Source organism: Oncorhynchus nerka, linkage group LG18 (genome assembly GCF_034236695.1).
Source record: "Oncorhynchus nerka isolate Pitt River linkage group LG18, Oner_Uvic_2.0, whole genome shotgun sequence".
Taxonomy (NCBI): Eukaryota; Metazoa; Chordata; class Actinopteri; order Salmoniformes; family Salmonidae; genus Oncorhynchus; species Oncorhynchus nerka.
In genome coordinates, this window is record NC_088413.1 from 83,801,427 (window position 1) to 83,826,941 (window position 25,515).

A 25,515-nucleotide genomic window follows, 5' to 3' on the forward strand; every position below is an offset into this window, starting at 1 on the left:
TATTATTATTATATAATATGTTCTGTTCTGTTTATATATTATTATTTAATATGTTCTGTTGATATATTGTTATGTAATATGTTCTGTTTATATATTATTGTTATTTAATATGTTCTGTTTATATGTTATTATTATTTAATATGTTCTGTTTATATATTATTATTATTTAATATGTTCTGTTCTGTTTATATATTATTGTTATTTAATATGTTCTGTTCTGTTGATATATTATTATTATTTAATATGTTCTGTTCTGTTTATATATTATTATTTAATATGTTCTGTTGATATATTGTTATGTAATATGTTCTGTTTATATATTATTGTTATTTAATATGTTCTGTTTATATATTATTATTATTTAATATGTTCTGCTTATATGTTATTATTATTTAATATGTTGTATGTCAGAGCATGGCGTCATGTTAAAGACGTTTTAAACGTTTCCTGTTGAAAAGTGATAAAGTGTTATTTTAGACAACTGCAAACTAGAAGGAGCTTGGCATTCAAGGTGTTGGTCTGATGGAAACTCGTGATGTCATCAGCCTCCATCTTTAGTTCAGTAAATCAGGTGTTAAATGAGGTGAAAAGGAGAGTGGAGTACCACTGTGAAGTGGTTACTGTTAGTGACTGTCTGTCTGCTCTCCATACAGGGAAGATCTGGCTGGATAATGTGCAGTGTAACGGAGGAGAGAAGAGCATTGAGTTGTGTAAATCTCGGGGTTGGGGTAACAGTGACTGCACACACGACGAGGACGCTGGAGTCGTCTGCAAGGACGAGAGGCTTCCTGGTTTTGTCAACTCCAACATCATCGATGTAAGGCACTAATTGTATTGTCACGCGCAGTAGGTGGGTTGGGGTCAATTCCATTTAAATTCCAGTCAATTCAGGAAGTACATCGAAACCCTAATTCTATTCAATGCTTTTGATTTAGGAACATTTTGAATTGGAATTGCTTTATCCATAGGTCTCTGGTCAAAAGTAGTGCAATATATAGGGATTAGGATGCTATTTGGGATGTTAACAGTGACTAGGCCTACTGATTAATATAACACTGTGTTCTTGGTGGATTAATATGAGTCTATAGGGTTCATATGAGTCAGTGTTCAAGGACTCTACATAGGGTACAGTCTGTCAGGGTTCATAGACTCTACATAGGGTACAGTCTGTCAGGGTTCATAGACTCTACATAGGGTACAGTCTGTCAGGGTTCATGGACTCTACATAGGGTACAGTCTGTCAGGGTTCATGGACTCTACATAGGGTACAGTCTGTCAGGGTTCATAGACTCTACATAGGGTACAGTCTGTCAGGGTTCATGGACTCTACATGGGGTACAGTCTGTCAGGGTTCATAGACTCTACATAGGGTACAGTCTGTCAGGGTTCATGGACTCTACATAGGGTACAGTCTGTCAGGGTTCATAGACTCTACATAGGGTACAGTATGTCAGGGTTCATGGACTCTACATAGGGTACAGTCTGTCAGGGTTCAAAGACTCTACATAGGGTACAGTCTGTCAGGGTTCATAGACTCTACATAGTGTCCAGTCTTTCAGGGTTCATAGACTCTACATAGTGTCCAGTCTGTCAGGGTTCATGGACTCTACATAGGGTACAGTCTGTCAGGGTTCATGGACTCTACATAGGGTACAGTCTGTCAGGGTTCAAAGACTCTACATAGGGTCCTGTCTGTCAGGGTTCATAGACTCTACATAGGGTACAGTCTGTCAGGGTTCATAGACTCTACATAGTGTCCAGTCTGTCAGGGTTCATGGACTCTACATAGGGTACAGTCTGTCAGGGTTCATAGACTCTACATAGTGTCCAGTCTGTCAGGGTTCATGGACTCTACATAGGGTACAGTCTGTCAGGGTTCATAGACTCTACATAGGGTCCTGTCTGTCAGGGTTCATAGACTCTACATAGGGTACAGTCTGTCAGGGTTCATGGACTCTACATAGGGTACAGTCTGTCAGGGTTCATGGACTCTACATAGGGTACAGTCTGTCAGGGTTCATGGACTCTACATAGGGTCCTGTCTGTCAGGGTTCATAGACTCTACATAGGGTACAGTCTGTCAGGGTTCATGGACTCTACATAGGGTACAGTCTGTCAGGGTTCATGGACTCTACATAGGGTACAGTCTGTCAGGGTTCATGGACTCTACATAGGGTACAGTCTGTCAGGGTTCATAGACTCTACATAGGGTACAGTCTGTCAGGGTTCATAGACTCTACATAGGGTACAGTCTGTAGGATTATGCAACATTCAGTCTGCTGTCTGTCTGTAGTAAACACTACATTACATGTACTGTAAATAGTACAGTTTATTTATTTATTTAACTAGGCAAGTCAGTTAAGAACAAATTCTTATATACAATGATCTTTTACCCCGGGCAAACCCTAACCCAGATGATGCTGGGCCAATTGGGAGTCCCGTAGGGCGGTACACAATCACGGCCGGTTGTGACACAGCCTGGAATCGAACTAGGGTCTGTAGTGAAGCCTCTTGCACTGAGATGCATTACCTTAGACCGCTGCTCCACTCGGGAGCCAATACATGCTACAGGACATACTACTGTTTCTGGTGGGCTGGAGAGGCTTGTGTTCCTGGAGAGCAACCCTCCTGTAGGTTTAAACTCCAAACCTGTTCCTGGAGAGATACCCTCCTGTAGGTTTTACCTCCGACCCTGTTCCTGTAGAGAAACCCTTCTTTAGGTTTTAACTCCAACCCTGTTCCTTGAGAGAAACCCTCCTGTAGGTTTTAACTCCGACCGTGTTCCTGGAGAGCTACCCTCCTGTAGGGGTTCAATAGATTAGGGTTGGAGAGCTGCCCTCCTGTAGGTTTTTAACTCCGACCCTGTTCCTGGAGAGCTAACCTCCTGTAGGGGTTCAATAGATTAGGGTTGGAGAGCTGCCCTCCTGTAGGTTTTTAACTCCGACCCTGTTCCTGGAGAGCTAACCTCCTGTAGGGTTTCAATAGATTAGGGTTGGAGAGCCCTATACCACAGTTTACAATTACACTCTCATAGACCATTCACTGTGTTATAACATGGCCGTGTCATAAGTTAACCGCTAGTGAGGGATTGTCCAACACCGTTGTTGAACAGCACATAGGTGCCAGACTGCCAGTCTCTTTCCGTTTCCTTTTTCCTCTCTCCCTCCCCCTTATTGGACGGTAAACAAGAGCTTTCATAAGGGTTGAAGTTTTAATTTTCTTAAACATGGAATTCCTCCACTCCTCAAGCTCCTCCCCCTCCAGCTCCTCCTCCTTCCACCTCCTCCTCCTTCTTATCCTCCGGCTAATGCTTCTCCTGCTCTTCCAGCTCCTCCTCCTCTCTGTGTTCCTGACTCCTCATCTGACCAGTCTGGCGAACAGACAACAAACCAGGAGTTCAGCCTTCTCCTCTTCCACCCACTCAGTCTGATCTGACTCAATGCAACGCAGCCTGGGAATGAAGAATCCACAGTTACAAACCAGATACTATTACTGCCTTTAGTCAACCAGATACTATTACTGCCTTTAGTCACGACCAGATACTATTACTGCCTTTAGTCAACCAGTTACTATTACTGCCTTTAGTCAACCAGTTACTATTACTGCCTTTAGTCAACCAGTTACTATTACTGCCTTTAGTCAACCAGTTACTATTACTGCCTTTAGTCAACCAGATACTATTACTGCCTTTAGTCAACCAGATACTATTACTGCCTTTAGTCAACCAGATACTATTACTGCCTTTAGTTAACCAGTTACTATTACTGCCTTTAGTCAACCAGTTACTATTACTGCCTTTAGTCAACCAGTTACTATTACTGCCTTTAGTCAACCAGATACTATTACTGCCTTTATACAACCAGTTACTATTACTGCCTTTAGTCAACCAGATACTATTACAGTTACTACTATTACTGCCTTTAGTCAACCAGTTACTATTACTGCCTTTAGTCAACCAGTTACTATTACTGCCTTTAGTCAACCAGTTACTATTACTGCCTTTAGTCAACCAGATACTATTACTGCCTTTAGTCAACCAGTTACTATTACTGCCTTTAGTCAACCAGTTACTATTACTGCCTTTAGTCAACCAGTTACTATTACTGCCTTTAGTCAACCAGTTACTATTACTGCCTTTAGTCAACCAGTTACTATTACTGCCTTTAGTCAACCAGTTACTATTACTGCCTTTAGTCAACCAGATACTATTACTGCCTTTAGTCAACCAGTTACTATTACTGCCTTTAGTCAACCAGTTACTATTACTGCCTTTAGTCAACCAGATACTATTACTGCCTTTAGTCAACCAGTTACTATTACTGCCTTTAGTCAACCAGATACTATTACTGCCTTTAGTCAACCAGTTACTATTACTGCCTTTAGTCAACCAGATACTATTACTGCCTTTAGTCAACCAGATACTATTACTGCCTTTAGTCAACCAGTTACTATTACTGCCTTTAGTCAGTCACTACTGCCTTTAGTTACTATTACTGCCTTTAGTCAACCTGTTACCATTACTGCCTTTAGTCAACCAGTTACTATTACTGCCTTTAGTCAACCAGTTACTATTACTGCCTTTAGTCAACCAGTTACTATTACTGCCTTTAGTCAACCAGTTACTATTACTGCCTTTAGTCAACCAGTTACTATTACTGCCTTTAGTCAACCAGTTACTATTACTGCCTTTAGTCACGACCAGTTACTATTACTGCCTTTATACAACCAGTTACTATTACTGCCTTTATACAACCAGTTACTATTACTGCCTTTAGTCAACCAGTTACTATTACTGCCTTTAGTCAACCAGTTACTATTACTGCCTTTAGTCACGACCAGATACTATTACTGCCTTTAGTCAACCAGTTACTATTACTGCCTTTATACAACCAGTTACTATTACTGCCTTTAGTCACTACCAGATACTATTACTGCCTTTAGTCAACCAGTTACTATTACTGCCTTTAGTCAACCAGATACTATTACTGCCTTTAGTCACTACCAGATACTATTACTGCCTTTAGTCAACCAGTTACTATTACTGCCTTTAGTCAACCAGTTACTATTACTGCCTTTAGTCACGACCAGATACTATTACTGCCTTTAGTCACTACCAGATACTATTACTGCCTTTAGTCAACCAGATACTATTACTGCCTTTATACAACCAGTTACTATTACTGCCTTTAGTCACGACCAGATACTATTACTGCCTTTAGTCAACCAGTTACTATTACTGCCTTTAGTCACTACCAGATACTATTACTGCCTTTAGTCAACCAGTTACTATTACTGCCTTTATACAACCAGTTACTATTACTGCCTTTATACAACCAGTTACTATTACTGCCTTTAGTCACGACCAGTTACTATTACTGCCTTTAGTCACGACCAGATACTATTACTGCCTTTATACAACCAGTTACTATTACTGCCTTTAGTCACGACCAGTTACTATTACTGCCTTTATACAACCAGTTACTATTACTGCCTTTAGTCAACCAGTTACTATTACTGCCTTTAGTCAACCAGTTACTATTACTGCCTTTAGTCAACCAGTTACTATTACTGCCTTTAGTCACTACCAGTTACTATTACTGCCTTTAGTCAACCAGTTACTATTACTGCCTTTAGTCAACCAGTTACTATTACTGCCTTTAGTCAACCAGTTACTATTACTGCCTTTAGTCACGACCAGTTACTATTACTGCCTTTAGTCAACCAGATACTATTACTGCCTTTAGTCTATTACTGCCTTTAGTCCAGATACTATTACTGCCTTTAGTCAACCAGTTACTATTACTGCCTTTAGTCAACCAGTTACTATTACTGCCTTTAGTCAACCAGATACTATTACTGCCTTTAGTCAACCAGATACTATTACTGCCTTTAGTCAACCAGTTACTATTACTGCCTTTAGTCAACCAGTTACTATTACTGCCTTTAGTCAACCAGATACTATTACTGCCTTTAGTCAACCAGTTACTATTACTGCCTTTAGTCAACCAGTTACTATTACTGCCTTTAGTCAACCAGATACTATTACTGCCTTTAGTCAACCAGTTACTATTACTGCCTTTAGTCAACCAGATACTATTACTGCCTTTAGTCAACCAGATACTATTACTGCCTTTAGTCAACCAGTTACTATTACTGCCTTTAGTCAACCAGTTACTATTACTGCCTTTAGTCAACCAGTTACTATTACTGCCTTTAGTCAACCAGTTACTATTACTGCCTTTAGTCAACCAGTTACTATTACTGCCTTTAGTCAGATACTATTACTGCCAGTCACTATTACTATTACTGCCTTTAGTCAACCAGTTACTATTACTGCCTTTAGTCAACCAGTTACTATTACTGCCTTTAGTCAACCAGATACTATTACTGCCTTTAGTCAACCAGTTACTATTACTGCCTTTAGTCAACCAGTTACTATTACTGCCTTTAGTCAACCAGATACTATTACTGCCTTTAGTCAACCAGTTACTATTACTGCCTTTAGTCAACCAGTTACTATTACTGCCTTTAGTCAACCAGTTACTATTACTGCCTTTAGTCCAGTTACTATTACTGCCTTTAGTCAACCAGATACTATTACTGCCTTTAGTCAACCAGATACTATTACTGCCTTTAGTCAACCAGTTACTATTACTGCCTTTAGTCAACCAGTTACTATTACTGCCTTTAGTCAACCAGTTACTATTACTGCCTTTAGTCAACCAGATACTATTACTGCCTTTAGTCACTACCAGATACTATTACTGCCTTTAGTCAACCAGATACTATTACTGCCTTTATACAACCAGTTACTATTACTGCCTTTATACAACCAGTTACTATTACTGCCTTTAGTCAACCAGATACTATTACTGCCTTTAGTCAACCAGATACTATTACTGCCTTTAGTCAACCAGATACTATTACTGCCTTTAGTCAACCAGATACTATTACTGCCTTTAGTCAACCAGATACTATTACTGCCTTTAGTCAACCAGTTACTATTACTGCCTTTAGTCAACCAGATACTATTACTGCCTTTAGTCAACCAGATACTATTACTGCCTTTAGTCAACCAGATACTATTACTGCCTTTAGTCAACCAGATACTATTACTGCCTTTAGTCAACCAGATACTATTACTGCCTTTAGTCAACCAGTTACTATTACTGCCTTTAGTCACGACCAGATACTATTACTGCCTTTAGTCAACCAGTTACTATTACTGCCTTTAGTCAACCAGTTACTATTACTGCCTTTAGTCAACCAGATACTATTACTGCCTTTAGTCAACCAGTTACTATTACTGCCTTTAGTCAACCAGTTACTATTACTGCCTTTAGTCACTACCAGTTACTATTACTGCCTTTAGTCAACCAGTTACTATTACTGCCTTTAGTCAACCAGTTACTATTACTGCCTTTAGTCAACCAGTTACTATTACTGCCTTTAGTCAACCAGTTACTATTACTGCCTTTAGTCAACCAGATACTATTACTGCCTTTAGTCAACCAGATACTATTACTGCCTTTAGTCAACCAGTTACTATTACTGCCTTTAGTCAACCAGATACTATTACTGCCTTTAGTCAACCAGATACTATTACTGCCTTTAGTCAACCAGATACTATTACTGCCTTTAGTCAACCAGATACTATTACTGCCTTTAGTCAACCAGATACTATTACTGCCTTTAGTCAACCAGATACTTACTGCCTTTAGTCAACCAGTCACTTTACAACAGATACTATTACTGCCTTTAGTCAACCAGTTACTATTACTGCCTTTAGTCACAACCAGATACTATTACTGCCTTTAGTCAACCAGTTACTATTACTGCCTTTAGTCACTACCAGATACTATTACTGCCTTTAGTCAACCAGATACTATTACTGCCTTTAGTCAACCAGATACTATTACTGCCTTTAGTCAACCAGATACTATTACTGCCTTTAGTCAACCAGTTACTATTACTGCCTTTAGTCAACCAGATACTATTACTGCCTTTAGTCAACCAGATACTATTACTGCCTTTAGTCAACCAGTTACTATTACTGCCTTTAGTCAACCAGATACTATTACTGCCTTTAGTCAACCAGATACTATTACTGCCTTTAGTCAACCAGATACTATTACTGCCTTTAGTCAACCAGATACTATTACTGCCTTTAGTCAACCAGATACTATTACTGCCTTTAGTCAACCAGTTACTATTACTGCCTTTAGTCAACCAGATACTATTACTGCCTTTAGTCAACCAGATACTATTACTGCCTTTAGTCACTACCAGTTACTATTACTGCCTTTAGTCAACCAGTTACTATTACTGCCTTTAGTCAACCAGATACTATTACTGCCTTTAGTCAACCAGTTACTATTACTGCCTTTAGTCAACCAGATACTATTACTGCCTTTAGTCAACCAGATACTATTACTGCCTTTAGTCAACCAGATACTATTACTGCCTTTAGTCAACCAGTTACTATTACTGCCTTTAGTCAACCAGTTACTATTACTGCCTTTAGTCAACCAGATACTATTACTGCCTTTAGTCAACCAGTTACTATTACTGCCTTTAGTCAACCAGTTACTATTACTAGTCAACCAGTACTATTACTGCCTTTAGTCAACCAGTTACTATTACTGCCTTTAGTCAACCAGATACTATTACTGCCTTTAGTCAACCAGTTACTATTACTGCCTTTAGTCAACCAGATTACTATTACTGCCTTTAGTCAACCAGTTACTATTACTGCCTTTAGTCAACCAGTTACTATTACTGCCTTTAGTCAACCAGATACTATTACTGCCTTTAGTCAACCAGTTACTATTACTGCCTTTAGTCAACCAGACTACTAGTCAACCAGATACTGCCTTTAGTCAACCAGTTACTATTACTGCCTTTAGTCAACCAGTTACTATTACTGCCTTTAGTCAACCAGTTACTATTACTGCCTTTAGTCAACCAGTTACTATTACTGCCTTTAGTCAACCAGATACTATTACTGCCTTTAGTCAACCAGTTACTATTACTGCCTTTAGTCATACTATTACTGCCTTTAGTCAACCAGATACTATTACTGCCTTTAGTCAACCAGTTACTATTACTGCCTTTAGTCAACCAGATACTATTACTGCCTTTAGTCAACCAGTTACTATTACTGCCTTTAGTCAGTCAACCAGATACTATTACTGCCTTTAGTCAACCAGTTACTATTACTGCCTTTAGTCAACCAGATACTATTACTGCCTTTAGTCAACCAGTTACTATTACTGCCTTTAGTCAACCAGATACTATTACTGCCTTTAGTCAACCAGATACTATTACTGCCTTTAGTCAACCAGATACTATTACTGCCTTTAGTCAACCAGATACTATTACTGCCTTTAGTCAACCAGTTACTATTACTGCCTTTAGTCAACCAGTTACTATTACTGCCTTTAGTCAACCAGATACTATTACTGCCTTTAGTCAACCAGTTACTATTACTGCCTTTAGTCAACCAGTTACTATTACTGCCTTTAGTCAATACAGCCTTTAGTCAACTATTACTGCCTTTAGTCAACCAGTTACTATTACTGCCTTTAGTCAACCAGATACTATTACTGCCTTTAGTCAACCAGATACTATTACTGCCTTTAGTCAACCAGTTACTATTACTGCCTTTAGTCAACCAGTTACTATTACTGCCTTTAGTCAACCAGATACTATTACTGCCTTTAGTCAACCAGTTACTATTACTGCCTTTAGTCAACCAGATACTATTACTGCCTTTAGTCAACCAGATACTATTTTAGTCAACCAGATACTATTACTGCCTTTAGTCAACCAGATACTATTTTAGTCAACCAGTTACTATTACTGCCTTTAGTCAACCAGATACTATTACTGCCTTTAGTCAACCAGATACTATTACTGCCTTTAGTCAACCAGTTACTATTACTGCCTTTAGTCAACCAGATACTATTACTGCCTTTAGTCAACCAGATACTATTACTGCCTTTAGTCAACCAGTTACTATTACTGCCTTTAGTCAACCAGATACTATTACTGCCTTTAGTCAACCAGATACTATTACTGCCTTTAGTCAACCAGATACTATTACTGCCTTTAGTCAACCAGATACTATTACTGCCTTTAGTCAACCAGTTACTATTACTGCCTTTAGTCAACCAGTTACTATTACTGCCTTTAGTCAACCAGATACTATTACTGCCTTTAGTCAACCAGATACTATTACTGCCTTTAGTCAACCAGTTACTATTACTGCCTTTAGTCAACCAGTTACTATTACTGCCTTTAGTCAACCAGATACTATTACTGCCTTTAGTCAACCAGATACTATTACTGCCTTTAGTCAACCAGTTACTATTACTGCCTTTAGTCAACCAGATACTATTACTGCCTTTAGTCAACCAGTTACTATTACTGCCTTTAGTCAACCAGATACTATTACTGCCTTTACTATTACTGTCAAGTCAACAGATACTATTACTGCCTTTAGTCAACCAGTTACTATTACTGCCTTTACAACCAGTTACTATTACTGCCTTTAGTCAACCAGTTACTATTACTGCCTTTAGTCAACCAGTTACTATTACTGCCTTTAGTCAACCAGTTACTATTACTGCCTTTAGTCACCAGTTACTATTACTGCCTTTAGTCAACCAGTTACTATTACTGCCTTTAGTCAACCAGTTACTATTACTGCCTTTAGTCAACCAGTTACTATTACTGCCTTTAGTCAACCAGTTACTATTACTGCCTTTAGTCAACCAGTTACTATTACTGCCTTTAGTCAACCAGTTACTATTACTGCCTTTAGTCAACCAGTTACTATTACTGCCTTTAGTCAACCAGATACTATTACTGCCTTTAGTCAACCAGTTACTATTACTGCCTTTAGTCAACCAGATACTATTACTGCCTTTAGTCAACCAGATACTATTACTGCCTTTAGTCAACCAGTTACTATTACTGCCTTTAGTCAACCAGTTACTATTACTGCCTTTAGTCAACCAGTTACTATTACTGCCTTTAGTCAACCAGTTACTATTACTGCCTTTAGTCAACCAGTTACTATTACTGCCTTTAGTCAACCAGATACTATTACTGCCTTTAGTCAACCAGTTACTATTACTGCCTTTAGTCAACCAGATACTATTACTGCCTTTAGTCAACCAGTTACTATTACTGCCTTTAGTCAACCAGATACTATTACTGCCTTTAGTCAACCAGATTACTATTACTATTACTGCCTTTAGTCAACCAGATACTATTACTGCCTTTAGTCAACCAGATACTATTACTGCCTTTAGTCAACCAGATACTATTACTGCCTTTAGTCAACCAGATACTATTACTGCCTTTAGTCAACCAGATACTATTACTGCCTTTAGTCAACCAGATACTATTACTGCCTTTAGTCAACCAGATACTATTACTGCCTTTAGTCAACCAGATACTATTACTGCCTTTAGTCAACCAGATACTATTACTGCCTTTAGTCAACCAGATACTATTACTGCCTTTAGTCAACCAGATACTATTACTGCCTTTAGTCAACCAGATACTATTACTGCCTTTAGTCAACCAGTTACTATTACTGCCTTTAGTCAACCAGATACTATTACTGCCTTTAGTCAACCAGATACTATTACTGCCTTTAGTCAACCAGATACTATTACTGCCTTTAGTCAACCAGATACTATTACTGCCTTTAGTCAACCAGATACTATTACTGCCTTTAGTCAACCAGATACTATTACTGCCTTTAGTCAACCAGTTACTATTACTGCCTTTAGTCAACCAGTTACTATTACTGCCTTTAGTCAACCAGATACTATTACTGCCTTTAGTCAACCAGTTATTACTGCTTTAGTCAACCAGATACTATTACTGCCTTTAGTCAACCAGATACTATTACTGCCTTTAGTCACGACCAGTTACTATTACTGCCTTTAGTCAACCAGATACTATTACTGCCTTTAGTCAACCAGTTACTATTACTGCCTTTAGTCAACCAGATACTATTACTGCCTTTAGTCAACCAGATACTATTACTGCCTTTAGTCAACCAGATACTATTACTGCCTTTAGTCAACCAGATACTATTACTGCCTTTAGTCACTACCAGTTACTATTACTGCCTTTAGTCAACCAGATACTATTACTGCCTTTAGTCAACCAGTTACTATTACTGCCTTTAGTCAACCAGTTACTATTACTGCCTTTAGTCAACCAGTTACTATTACTGCCTTTAGTCAACCAGATACTATTACTGCCTTTAGTCAACCAGATACTATTACTGCCTTTAGTCAACCAGTTACTATTACTGCCTTTAGTCACGACCAGTTACTATTACTGCCTTTAGTCACGACCAGATACTATTACTGCCTTTACTCACGAACAGATACTATTACTGCCTTTAGTCAACAAGATACTATTACTGCCTTTAGTCAACCAGTTACTATTACTGCCTTTAGTCAACCAGATACTATTACTGCCTTTATACAACCAGTTACTATTACTGCCTTTAGTCAACCAGTTACTATTACTGCCTTTAGTCAACCAGTTACTATTACTGCCTTTAGTCAACCAGATACTATTACTGCCTTTAGTCAACCAGTTACTATTACTGCCTTTAGTCAACCAGTTACTATTACTGCCTTTAGTCAACCAGTTACTATTACTGCCTTTAGTCAACCAGATACTATTACTGCCTTTAGTCAACCAGATACTATTACTGCCTTTAGTCAACCAGATACTATTACTGCCTTTAGTCAACCAGTTACTATTACTGCCTTTAGTCAACCAGTTACTATTACTGCCTTTAGTCAACCAGATACTATTACTGCCTTTAGTCAACCAGATACTATTACTGCCTTTAGTCAACCAGTTACTATTACTGCCTTTAGTCAACCAGATACTATTACTGCCTTTAGTCAACCAGATACTATTACTGCCTTTAGTCAACCAGATACTATTACTGCCTTTAGTCAACCAGTTACTATTACTGCCTTTATACAACCAGATACTATTACTGCCTTTAGTCAACCAGATACTATTACTGCCTTTAGTCAACCAGATACTATTACTGCCTTTAGTCAACCAGTTACTATTACTGCCTTTAGTCAACCAGTTACTATTACTGCCTTTAGTCAACCAGTTACTATTACTGCCTTTATTCAACCAGATACTATTACTGCCTTTAGTCAACCAGATACTATTACTGCCTTTAGTCAACCTGCCTTTAGTCAACCAGTACTATTACTGCCTTTAGTCAACCAGATACTATTACTGCCTTTAGTCAACCAGTTACTATTACTGCCTTTAGTCAACCAGATACTATTACTGCCTTTAGTCAACCAGTTACTATTACTGCCTTTAGTCAACCAGATACTATTACTGCCTTTAGTCAACCAGATACTATTACTGCCTTTAGTCAACCAGTTACTATTACTGCCTTTAGTCAACCAGATACTATTACTGCCTTTAGTCACGACCAGTTACTATTACTGCCTTTAGTCAACCAGATACTATTACTGCCTTTAGTCAACCAGATACTATTACTGCCTTTAGTCAACCAGTTACTATTACTGCCTTTAGTCAACCAGTTACTATTACTGCCTTTAGTCAACCAGATACTATTACTGCCTTTAGTCAACCAGTTACTATTACTGCCTTTAGTCAACCAGTTACTATTACTGCCTTTAGTCAACCAGTTACTATTCCTGTATCTGTAGGGCGTAACACGGTAGCCTGCCCTGATTCCAGATCAGTTTTGTATCTGTGCTGCTGCTGTCTTGTCATAGGAGTTAGCAAGACACCCCAAAGAGATCTGGCAACATGCCACATCACGCCAGCCTCGTTGGACCATGCTAATCTTGAGAGATCCCATTCCGTTCCTTTAACAAAACAAGTCAGGATGTTGGATCAGGCGAACACAACTCAGGAGGCCTGTTTTATTGCTCTGAGGGGTCACCGGCCTCGCCCCAGCACTCTGTATAACCCCGGACCCCTGAAACCCATCGTTACAGGTGCAGATGGACGAGAACAAGGTGGAGAAGGTACGTCTGCGTCCGGTGGTGCCCACCAAAAGGATGCCCGTCACCGAGGGTGTGGTAGAGATTAAGTACAGGAACGGCTGGGTCCAGATCTGTGATGTGGGATGGACCTCCAAAAACACTCGGGTCATCTGTGGTATGCTGGGGTTCCCTGACGAGAAAAAGGTCAACAAGAACTTCTACAAGTAAGTTATACATTTTAAATGTACATTTTTGATATTTTGCAGACACAGTTATCCACAGCGACTTACAGTTTGTGCATTCATCTTAAGGTAGCTAGGAAGCAGGGATTCACTCATATCAGTCATTAACGACGGGTTGGTTGTTTAGCAACAAAACAGCCGCATGCACAACTATTGGGTAAAACAGACGGTGTTGAAAACATGTAAACTATATTTCATCACCATATGTTTATTGTAAACATAAATGCATTTGCACAATCGGCACTTGTCTCTCAAATACATTGTTACATTTGTTGGTTAGCTAGCCATATTAGCATTGACATAAAATCAATCAAAACACCTCAAAACAAGACATGGTATCAATAACAAGACAACAACGAGCTGAAACGAGCCACATACAGTTCCTCACATGGCAGCTTCTTGTCATTGTTGCTAGCTATTTGACCGTTCAGAATCATAATAACGGGTGGCTTCCGGCCACAACAGTAAACATGGTAACTACTGGGCTCTGTTAGAGAGAAAAACGGTAACCATGGTAACTACTGGGCTCTCTTAGAGAGAGAACAACGGTAACCATGGTAACTACTGGGCTCTGTTAGACTACTGGGCTCTGTTAGAGAGAGAGAGAACAACGGTAACCATGGTAACTACTTGGCCATGTTAGATCGAACAACAGTAACCATGGTAACTACTGGGCTCTCTTAGAGAGAACAGCGGTAACCATGGTAACTACTGGGCTCGGTCAGGGAGAGAGAACAGCGGTAACCATGGTAACTACGGGACTCTCTTAGAGAGAGAGAACAACAGTAACCATGGTAACTACTTGGCTCTCTTAGAGAGAGAGAACAACAGTAACTACGGGGCTCTGTTAGATAGAACAACAGTAACCATGGTAACTACTGGGCTCTCTTAGAGAGAACATCCATGGAAATGCAGGAAAACTCCACTGGTGACCAGGGCTCCCATATTCAGACATTAAATCCACACTAAATCCACAAACACACACACACACACAATGAACCACAGACAGAAGAGTCCTTAAGATGTTTGTGTTTGGTTCTGGGACAGGTCTTTTTAGTGTTCTTGCTGTTTGTTTTGGGTGTTCTATGCACACAGTGAAGGAAAGGAATGCTAGTTAATTGTCTGCAGAACAGAACAGAGTCGAACAAAACAGAGCATAGCAGAACAGAACAGAATAGAACAGAACAGAGCAGAGCAGAACAGAATAGAGCAGAACAGAACAGAACAGAGCAGAACAGAACAGAATAGAGCAGAACAGAACAGAACAGAGCAGAACAGAACAGAATAGAGCAGAACAGAGCAGAGCAGAGCAGAACAGAGCAGAGCAGAACAGAATAGAGCAGAACAGAACAGAACAGAGCAGAGCAGAACAGAATAGAGCAGAACAGAGCAGAGCAGAGCAGAACAGAGCAGAGCAGAACAGAATAGAGCAGAATAGAGCAGAACAGAGCAGAACAGAATAGAGCAGAGCAGAACAGAATAGAGCAGAACAGAGCAGAGCAGAACAGAACAGAGCAGAACAGAACAGAACAGAATAGAGCAGAACAGAACAGAATAGAGCAGAACAGAGCAGAATAGAGCAGAACAGAACAGAGCAGAGCAGAACATAGCATAGCAGAACAGAACAGAGCAGAACAGAACAGAACATAGCATAGCAGAACAGAATAGAGCAGAACAGAACAGAGCAGAGCAGAACATAGCATAGCAGAACAGAACAGAATAGAGCAGAATATAGCAGAACAGAACAGAACAGAGCAGAACAGAACAGAATAGAGCAGAGCAGAACAGAACAGAACAGAACAGAATAGAGCCGAACAGAGCAGAACAGAACAGAATAGAGCAGAACAGAGCAGAACAGAGCAGAACAGAGCAGAACAGAGCAGAGCAGAACAGAACAGAATAGAGCAGAACTGGACTGGTTTTGGTTGATTTTCCTCATACAGGTACCTCTGATTTTACACATAGTTTATGTTGCCTGGTAACAGACTGAGGGGCCAGTACATAGTTAGGTTACTGGTATGTTGCCTGGTAACAGACTGGGGGGCCAGTACATAGTTAAGTTACTGGTATGTTGCCTGGAGACAGACTGGGGGGCCAGTACATAGTTGGGTTACTGGTATGTTGCCTGGTAACAGACTGGGGGGCCAGTACATAGTTAGGTTACTGGTATGTTGCCTGGTAACAGACTGAGGGGCCAGTACATAGTTAGGTTACTGGTATGTTGCCTGGTAACAGACTGAGGGGCCAGTACATAGTTAGGTTACTGGTATGTTGCCTGGTAACAGACTGAGGGGCCAGTACATAGTTAGGTTACTGGTATGTTGCCTGGTAACAGACTGGGGGGCCAGTACATAGTTGGGTTACTGGTATGTTGCCTGGTAACAGACTGGGGGGCCAGTACATAGTTGGGTTACTGGTATGTTGCCTGGTAACAGACTGGGGGGCCAGTACATAGTTAGGTTACTGGTATGTTGCCTGGTAACAGACTGGGGGGCCAGTACATAGTTAGGTTACTGGTATGTTGCCTGATAACAGACTGGGGGGCCAGTACATAGTTAGGTTACTGGTATGTTGCCTGGTAACAGACTGGGGGTCCAGTACATAGTTGGGTTACTGGTATGTTGCCTGGTAACAGACTGTGGGGCCAGTACATAGTTAGGTTACTGGTATGTTGCCTGGTAACAGACTGGGGGGCCAGTACATAGTTAGGTTACTGGTATGTTACCTGGTAACAGACTGGGGGCCAGTACATAGTTAGGTTACTGGTATGTTGCCTGGTAACAGACTGGGGGGCCAGTACATAGTTAGGTTACTGGTATGTTGCCTGGTAACAGACTGGGGGGCCAGTACATAGTTGGGTTACTGGTATGTTACCTGGTAACAGAATGGGGGGCCAGTACATAGCTAGGTTACTGGTATGTTGCCTGGTAACAGACTGGGGGGCCAGTACATAGTTAGGTTACTGGTATGTTGCCTGGTAACAGACTGGGGGCCAGTACATAGTTAGGTTACTGGTATGTTGCCTGGTAACAGACTGGGGGGCCAGTACATAGTTAGGTTACTGGTATGTTGCCTGGTAACAGACTGGGGGCCAGTACATAGTTAGGTTACTGGTATGTTGCCTGGTAACAGACTGAGGGGCCAGTACATAGTTGGGTTACTGGTATGTTGCCTGGTAACAGACTGGGGGCCAGTACATAGTTAGGTTACTGGTATGTTACCTGGTAACAGACTGGGGGCCAGTACATAGTTGGGTTACTGGTATGTTGCCTGGTAACAGACTGGGGGCCAGTACATAGTTACGTTACTGGTATGTTGCCTGGTAACAGACTGGGGGCCCAGTACATAGTTAGGTTACTGGTATGTTGCCTGGTAACAGACTGGGGGCCAGTACATAGTTACGTTACTGGTATGTTGCCTGGTAACAGACTGGGGGGGGCAGTACATAGTTAGGTTACTGGTATGTTGCCTGGTAACAGACTGGGGGCCAGTACATAGTTGGGTTACTGGTATGTTGCCTGGTAACAGACTGGGGGGCCAGTACATAGTTAGGTTACTGGTATGTTGCCTGGTAACAGACTGGGGGCCAGTACATAGTTAGGTTACTGGTATGTTGCCTGGAGACAGACTGGGGGCCAGTACATAGTTAGGTTACTGGTATGTTGCCTGGTAACAGACTGAGGGGCCAGTACATAGTTAGGTTACTGGTATGTTGCCTGGTAACAGACTGGGGGGGCAGTACATAGTTGGGTTACTGGTATGTTGCCTGGTGACAGACTGGGGGGCCAGTACATAGTTGGGTTACTGGTATGTTGCCTAGTAACAGAATGGGGGGCCAGTACATAGTTAGGTTACTTGTATGTTGCCTGGACACAGACTGGGGGCCAGTACATAGTTAGGTTACTGGTATGTTGCCTGGTAACAGATTGGGGGGCCAGTACATAGTTGGGTTACTGGTATGTTACCTGGTAACAGAATGGGGGGCCAGTACATAGTTGGGTTACTGGTATGTTACCTGGTAACAGAATGGGGGCCAGTACATAGCTAGGTTACTGGTATGTTGCCTGGTAACAGACTGGGGGCCAGTAAATAGTTGGGTTACTGGTATGTTGCCTGGTAACAGACTGGGGGGGGGCAGTACATAGTTGGGTTACCGGTATGTTGCCTGGTAACCGACTGGGGGCCAGTACATAGTTAGGTTACTGGTATGTTGCCTGGTACCAGACTGGGGGCCAGTACATAGTTAGGTTACTGGTATGTTGCCTGGTAACAGAATGGGGGCCAGTACATAGTTAGGTTACTGGTATGTTGCCTGGAGACAGACTGGGGGCCAGTACATAGTTGGGTTACTGGTATGTTGCCTGGTAACAGACTGGGGGCCAGTACATAGTTGGGTTACTGGTATGTTGCCTGGTAACAGACTGGGGGCCAGTACATAGTTAGGTTACTGGTATGTTGCCTGGTAACAGACTGGGGGGCCAGTACATAGTTGGGTTACTGGTATGTTACCTGGTAACAGAATGGGGGGCCAGTACATAGCTAGGTTACTGGTATGTTGCCTGGTAACAGACTGGGGGGCCAGTACATAGTTAGGTTACTGGTATGTTGCCTGGTAACAGACTGGGGGGCCAGTACATAGTTGGGTTACTGGTATGTTGCCTGGTAACAGACTGGGGGGCCAGTACATAGTTAGGTTACTGGTATGTTGCCTGGTAACAGACTGGGGGGCCAGTACATAGTTAGGTTACTGGTATGTTGCCTGGTAACAGACTGAGGGGCCAGTACATAGTTGGGTTACTGGTATGTTGCCTGGTAACAGACTGGGGGGCCAGTACATAGTTAGGTTACTGGTATGTTACCTGGTAACAGACTGGGGGGCCAGTACATAGTTGGGTTACTGGTATGTTGCCTGGTAACAGACTGGGGGGCCAGTACATAGTTACGTTACTGGTATGTTGCCTGGTAACAGACTGGGGGCCCAGTACATAGTTAGGTTACTGGTATGTTGCCTGGTAACAGACTGGGGGGCCAGTACATAGTTACGTTACTGGTATGTTGCCTGGTAACAGACTGGGGGGGGGGGCAGTACATAGTTAGGTTACTGGTATGTTGCCTGGTAACAGACTGGGGGCCAGTACATAGTTGGGTTACTGGTATGTTGCCTGGTAACAGACTGGGGGGCCAGTACATAGTTAGGTTACTGGTATGTTGCCTGGTAACAGACTGGGGGGCCAGTACATAGTTAGGTTACTGGTATGTTGCCTGGTAACAGACTGGGGGGCCAGTACATAGTTAGGTTACTGGTATGTTGCCTGGAGACAGACTGGGGGGCCAGTACATAGTTAGGTTACTGGTATGTTGCCTGGTAACAGACTGAGGGGCCAGTACATAGTTAGGTTACTGGTATGTTGCCTGGTAACAGACTGGGGGGGCAGTACATAGTTGGGTTACTGGTATGTTGCCTGGTGACAGACTGGGGGCCAGTACATAGTTGGGTTACTGGTATGTTGCCTAGTAACAGAATGGGGGGCCAGTACATAGTTAGGTTACTTGTATGTTGCCTGGACACAGACTGGGGGGCCAGTACATAGTTAGGTTACTGGTATGTTGCCTGGTAACAGATTGGGGGGCCAGTACATAGTTGGGTTACTGGTATGTTACCTGGTAACAGAATGGGGGCCAGTACATAGTTGGGTTACTGGTATGTTACCTGGTAACAGAATGGGGGGCCAGTACATAGCTAGGTTACTGGTATGTTGCCTGGTAACAGACTGGGGGCCAGTACATAGTTGGGTTACTGGTATGTTGCCTGGTAACAGACTGGGGGGGGCAGTACATAGTTGGGTTACCGGTATGTTGCCTGGTAACCGACTGGGGGGCCAGTACATAGTTAGGTTACTGGTATGTTGCCTGGTACCAGACTGGGGGGCCAGTACATAGTTAGGTTACTGGTATGTTGCCTGGTAACAGAATGGGGGGCCAGTACATAGTTAGGTTACTGGTATGTTGCCTGGAGACAGACTGGGGGGCCAGTACATAGTTGGGTTACTGGTATGTTGCCTGGTAACAGACTGGGGGGCCAGTACATAGTTGGGTTACTGGTATGTTGCCTGGTAACAGAATGGGGGGCCAGTACATAGTTAGGTTACTGGTATGTTGCCTGGAGACAGACTGGGGGGCCAGTACATAGTTAGTTTACTGGTATGTTGCCTGGAGACAGACTGGGGGGCCAGCATAAAATAAAAAATAGTCAGACCCTTTACTGTGAGACTCGTAATTGAGGTCAGGTTCATCCTGTTTCCATTGATCATCCTTGAGATGTTTCGACTGTTTCAACTTGATTGGAGTCCACCTGTGGTAAATTTAATTGATTGGACATGATTTGGAAAGACACACACCTGTCTATATAAGGTCCCACAGTTGACAGTGCATGTCAGAGCAAAAACCAAGCCATGAGGTCGAAGGATTTGTCCGTTGAGCTTCGAGACAGGATTGTGTCGAGGCACAGATCTGGGGAAGAGTACCAAAACATTTCTGCAGCATTGAAGGTCCTCAAGAACATAGTGGCCTCCATCATTCGTAAATGAAAAAAGTTTGGAACCACCAAGACTCTTCCTAGAGCTGGCATATTCTCTGGTCTGATTAAACCAAGATTGAACTGTTTGGCCTGAAAGCCAAGCGTCATGTCTGGAAGAAACCTGGCAGCATCCCTACGGTGAAGCATGATGGTGGCAGCATCATGCTGTGGGGATGTTTTTCAGAGGCAGGGACTGGGAAACTAGTCAGGATCGAGGGAAAAATTAACAGAGCAAAGTACAGAGATCCTTGATGAAAACCTGTTCCAGAGCGCTCAGGACCTCAGACTGGGGTGAAGGTTCACCTTCCAACAGGACAACAACCCTAAGCACACTGCCAAGACAATGCAGAAGTGGCAAGTCTTTGAATGTCCTTGAGTGACCCAGCCAGAGCCCAGACTTGAACACCAATTTCAAATCTCTGGAGAGACCTGAAAATAGCTGAGTAAAGGGTCTGAATACATGTAAATGTCATATTTCATTTTTAAAATATTTTTTTATATACATTTGCAAAAATGTCTAATAGCCTGTTTTTGCTTTGTCATTATGGTGTGTAGATTGATGAGAGAGAAAAAAAACATTTAGAATAAAGCTGTAACGTAACCAAATGTGTAAAAAGTCAAGGGGTCTGATTACTTTCCAAAGGCTCTGTAAGCCCACCTTACTGCTCTTCTTTAAACCTGACAACCAAACTGTCTGTGTTATGGCTGTTATATCGTGTACTATCGTGTGTGTGTGTGTGTGTGTGTGTGTGTCTGCACATGCATGTGTGTGTATTATTGGGTGTGGGTGTGCATGTGTGTGAGTGTACAGCTTGCGTGTACTACGCGTTTGTGTGTGTGTGTGTGTGTGTGTGTGTGTGTGTGTGTGTGTGTGTGTGTGTGTGTGTGTGTGTGTGTGTGTGTGTGTGTGTGTGTGTGTGTGTGTGTGTGTGTGTGAACGTCTGTTCACCATCACTAGTGTCTCGGTGATGTGTCGGTGATGTTTCCGTTGCAGAAACCGTCTGCGAAAGAGAGCAGCAGAGAGCCAAGGTCAAAAGGTCAAAGCCAAGGTTCATGTTTCTGCTGGTGCCAGGTATAGTTACCTCAGGGAACAACCCACTGTCCTGCCCCTCTCCCCCCAAAGACTGGGGCTGCCGGCCAAACACCACACTATCTCTACGTAGTGCACTACTTCTAAACAGGGCCCATAGGGGTAGTGCACTACTTCTAAACAGGGCCCATAGGGTAGTGCACTACTTCTAAACAGGGCCCATAGGGTAGTGCACTACTTCTAAACAGGGCCCATAGGGTAGTGCACTACTTCTAAACAGGGCCCATAGGGTAGTGCACTACTTCTAAACAGGGCCCATAGGGTAGTGCACTACTTCTAAACAGGGCCCATAGGGTAGTGCACTACTTCTAAACAGGGCCCATAGGGGTAGTGCACTACTTCTAAACAGGGCCCATAGGGTAGTGCACTACTTCTAAACAGGGCCCATAGGGTAGTGCACTACTTCTAAACAGGGCCCATAGCGTAGTGCACTACGGAGGGAATAGGGTGCTGTTTGGGACGCTGACAGTGGGTTTCCTGCAGTGGTCATAGTAGTAGTAGTAACTTTCTAGAACGTTCAAGAACCTTTACCCAGCTGGCTTTCATTCCCTCACTGCCTCATCTAACTAACATGGTGTGACTTCATCTAACTCTAGCTTATTTAACCGTTCCTAGTCACACACAAATGCAACTCAACTAATCTGGTGGGCATAGAGCTCAGGCTCACACATACAGTTGAAGTCGGAAGTTTACATACACCTTAGCCAAGTACATTTCAACTCAGTTTGTCACAATTCCTGACATTTAATACTAGTAATAATTCCCTGTTTTAGGTCAGTTAGGATCACCACTTTACACTACTTTATTTTAAGAATGTGAAATGTCAGAATAATAGTAGACAGAATTATTTATTTCAGCGTTTATTCCTTTCATCACATTCCCAGTGGGTCAGAAGTTTACATACAATCAATTAGTATTTGGTAGCATTGCCTTTAAATTGTTTAACTTGGGTCAAACGTTTCAGGTAGCCTTCCACAAGCTTCCCACAATAAGTTGGGTGAATTTTGGCCCATTCCTCCTGACAGAGCTGTAACTGAGTCAGGTTTGTAGGCCTCCTTGCTCGCACACGCCTTTTCAGTTCTGCCCACAAATATTCTATTGGATTGAGGTCAGGGCTTTGTGAAGGCCACTCCAATACCTGAAGCCTGAACTGAAGCCATTTTACCACAGCTTTGGAAGTATGCTTGGGGTCATTGTCCATTTGGAAGACACATTTGCGACCAAGCTTTAACTTCCAGACTGATGTCTTGAGATGTTACTTCAACATATCCACATAATTTCCCCCTCCGCATGATGGTGATCTATTTTGTGAAGTGCACCAGTCCCCACTGCAGCAAAGCACCCCCACAACATGATGCTGCCACCCCCGTGCTTCACGGTTGGGACGGTGTTTTTCAGCTTGCAAGCCTCCCCCTTTTCCTTCAAACATAACGATGGTAATTATGGCCAAACAGTTCTATTTTTGTTTCATCAGACCAGAGGACATTTCTCCAAAAAGTACGATCTTTGTCCCCATGTGCAGTTGCAAACCATAGTTTTTTTTATGGGGGTTTTGGAGCAGTGGCTTATTCCTTGCTGGGTGGCCTTTCAGGTTATGTCGATATAGGACTTGTTTTACTGTGGATATAGATACTTTTGTACCTGTTTCCTCCAGGATCTTCGCAAGGTCCTTTGCTGTTGTTCTGGGATTGATTTGTACTTTTCACACCAAAGTACGTTCATCTCTAGGAGACAGAACGAGTCTCCTCCCTGAGCGGGATGATGGCTGCGTGGTCCCATGGTGTTTATACTTGTGTACTATTGTTTGTACAGATGAACGTGGTACCCTTCAGGCGTTTGGAAATTGCTCCCAAGGATGAACCATACTTGTGGAGGTCTACAATTTGTTTTCTTTGGTCTTGGCTGATTTCTTTTGATTTTCCCATGATTTCAAGCAAAGAGGCACTGAGTTTGAAGGTAGGCCTTGAAATACATCCACAGGTACACCTCCAATTGACTCAAATGATGTCAATGAAACTATCAGAAGCTTCTAAAGCCATGACAATTTATGGAATTTTCCAAGCTGTTCAAAGGCACAGTCAATTTAGTGTATCTAAACTTCTGACCCACTGGAATTGTGATACAGTGAATTATAAGTGAAATAATCTGTCTGTAAACAATTGTTGGAAAAATTACTTGTCATGCACAAAGTAGATGTCCTAACCGAATTGCCAAAACTATAGTTTGTTAACAAGAAATTTGTGGAGTGGTTGAAAAACGAGTTTTAATGACTCCAACTTAAGTGTATGTAAACGAGTTTTAATGACTCCAACTTAAGTGTATGTAAACTAGTTTTAATGACTCCAACCTAAGTGTATGTAAACGAGTTTTAATGACTCCAACTTAAGTGTATGTAAACTAGTTTTAATGACTCCAACTTAAGTGTATGTAAACTAGTTTTAATGACTCCAACCTAAGTGTATGTAAACTAGTTTTAATGACACCAACCTAAGTGTATGTAAACTAGTTTTAATGACTCCAACTTAAGTGTATGTAAACTAGTTTTAATGACTCCAACCTAAGTGTATGTAAACTAGTTTTAATGACTCCAACCTAAGTGTATGTAAACTAGTTTTAATGACTCCAACCTAAGTGTATGTAAACTAGTTGTAATGACTCCAACCTAAGTGTATGTAAACTAGTTTTAATGACTCCAACTTAAGTGTATGTAAACTAGTTTTAATGACTCCAACCTAAGTGTATGTAAACTAGTTTTAATGACTCCAACCTAAGTGTATGTAAACAAGTTAATGACTCCAACCTAAGTGTATGTAAACTAGTTTTAATGACTCCAACCTAAGTGTATGTAAACTAGTTTTAATGACTCCAACCTAAGTGTATGTAAACAAGTTTTAATGACTCCAATTTAAGTGTATGTAAACTAGTTTTAATGACTCTAACTTAAGTGTATGTAAACTAGTTTTAATGACTCCAACCTAAGTGTATGTAAACTAGTTTTAATGACTCCAACCTGAGTGGATGTAAACTAGTTTTAATGACTCCAACCTGAGTGGATGTAAACTAGTTTTAATGACTCCAACCTAAGTGAATGTAAACTAGTTTTAATGACTCCAACCTAAGTGAATGTAAACTAGTTTTAATGACTCCAACCTAAGTGTATGTAAACTAGTTTTAATGACTCCAACCTAAGTGTATGTAAACTAGTTTTAATGACTCCAACCTAAGTGTATGTAAACTAGTTTTAATGACTCCAACCTAAGTGTATGTAAACTAGTTTTAATGACTCCAACCTAAGTGTCTGTAAACTAGTTTTAATGACTCCAACCTAAGTGTATGTAAACTAGTTTTAATGACTCCAACCTAAGTGTATGTAAACTAGTTTTAATGACTCCAACCTAAGTGGATGTAAACTAGTTTTAATGACTCCAACCTAAGTGTATGTAAACTAGTTTTAATGACTCCAACCTGAGTGTATGTAAACTAGTTTTAATGACTCCAACCTAAGTGTATGTAAACGAGTTTTAATGACTCCAACTTAAGTGTATGTAAACTAGTTTTAATGACTCCAACCTAAGTGTA

General features: G+C 41.4%; 1 protein-coding gene across 5 annotated transcripts in view; it reads left to right on the forward strand.

The window, feature by feature from the left end:
* The window catches only part of LOC115117281 (lysyl oxidase homolog 3B-like), a 119,972-nt gene that overhangs the window by 22,422 nt on the left and 72,035 nt on the right, over positions 1-25,515 (forward strand). For 4 of the 5 annotated variants that reach the window (XM_065004447.1, XM_065004449.1, XM_065004448.1 and 1 more), the window contains exons 3-5: positions 654-817; positions 14,040-14,251; positions 21,841-21,918. In XM_065004447.1, coding sequence (XP_064860519.1) covers positions 654-817; positions 14,040-14,251; positions 21,841-21,918 — 454 coding nt within the window. The remainder of the gene's footprint in view (positions 1-653; positions 818-14,039; positions 14,252-21,840; positions 21,919-25,515) is intronic. The other variant, XM_065004446.1, reaches the window with a different exon arrangement.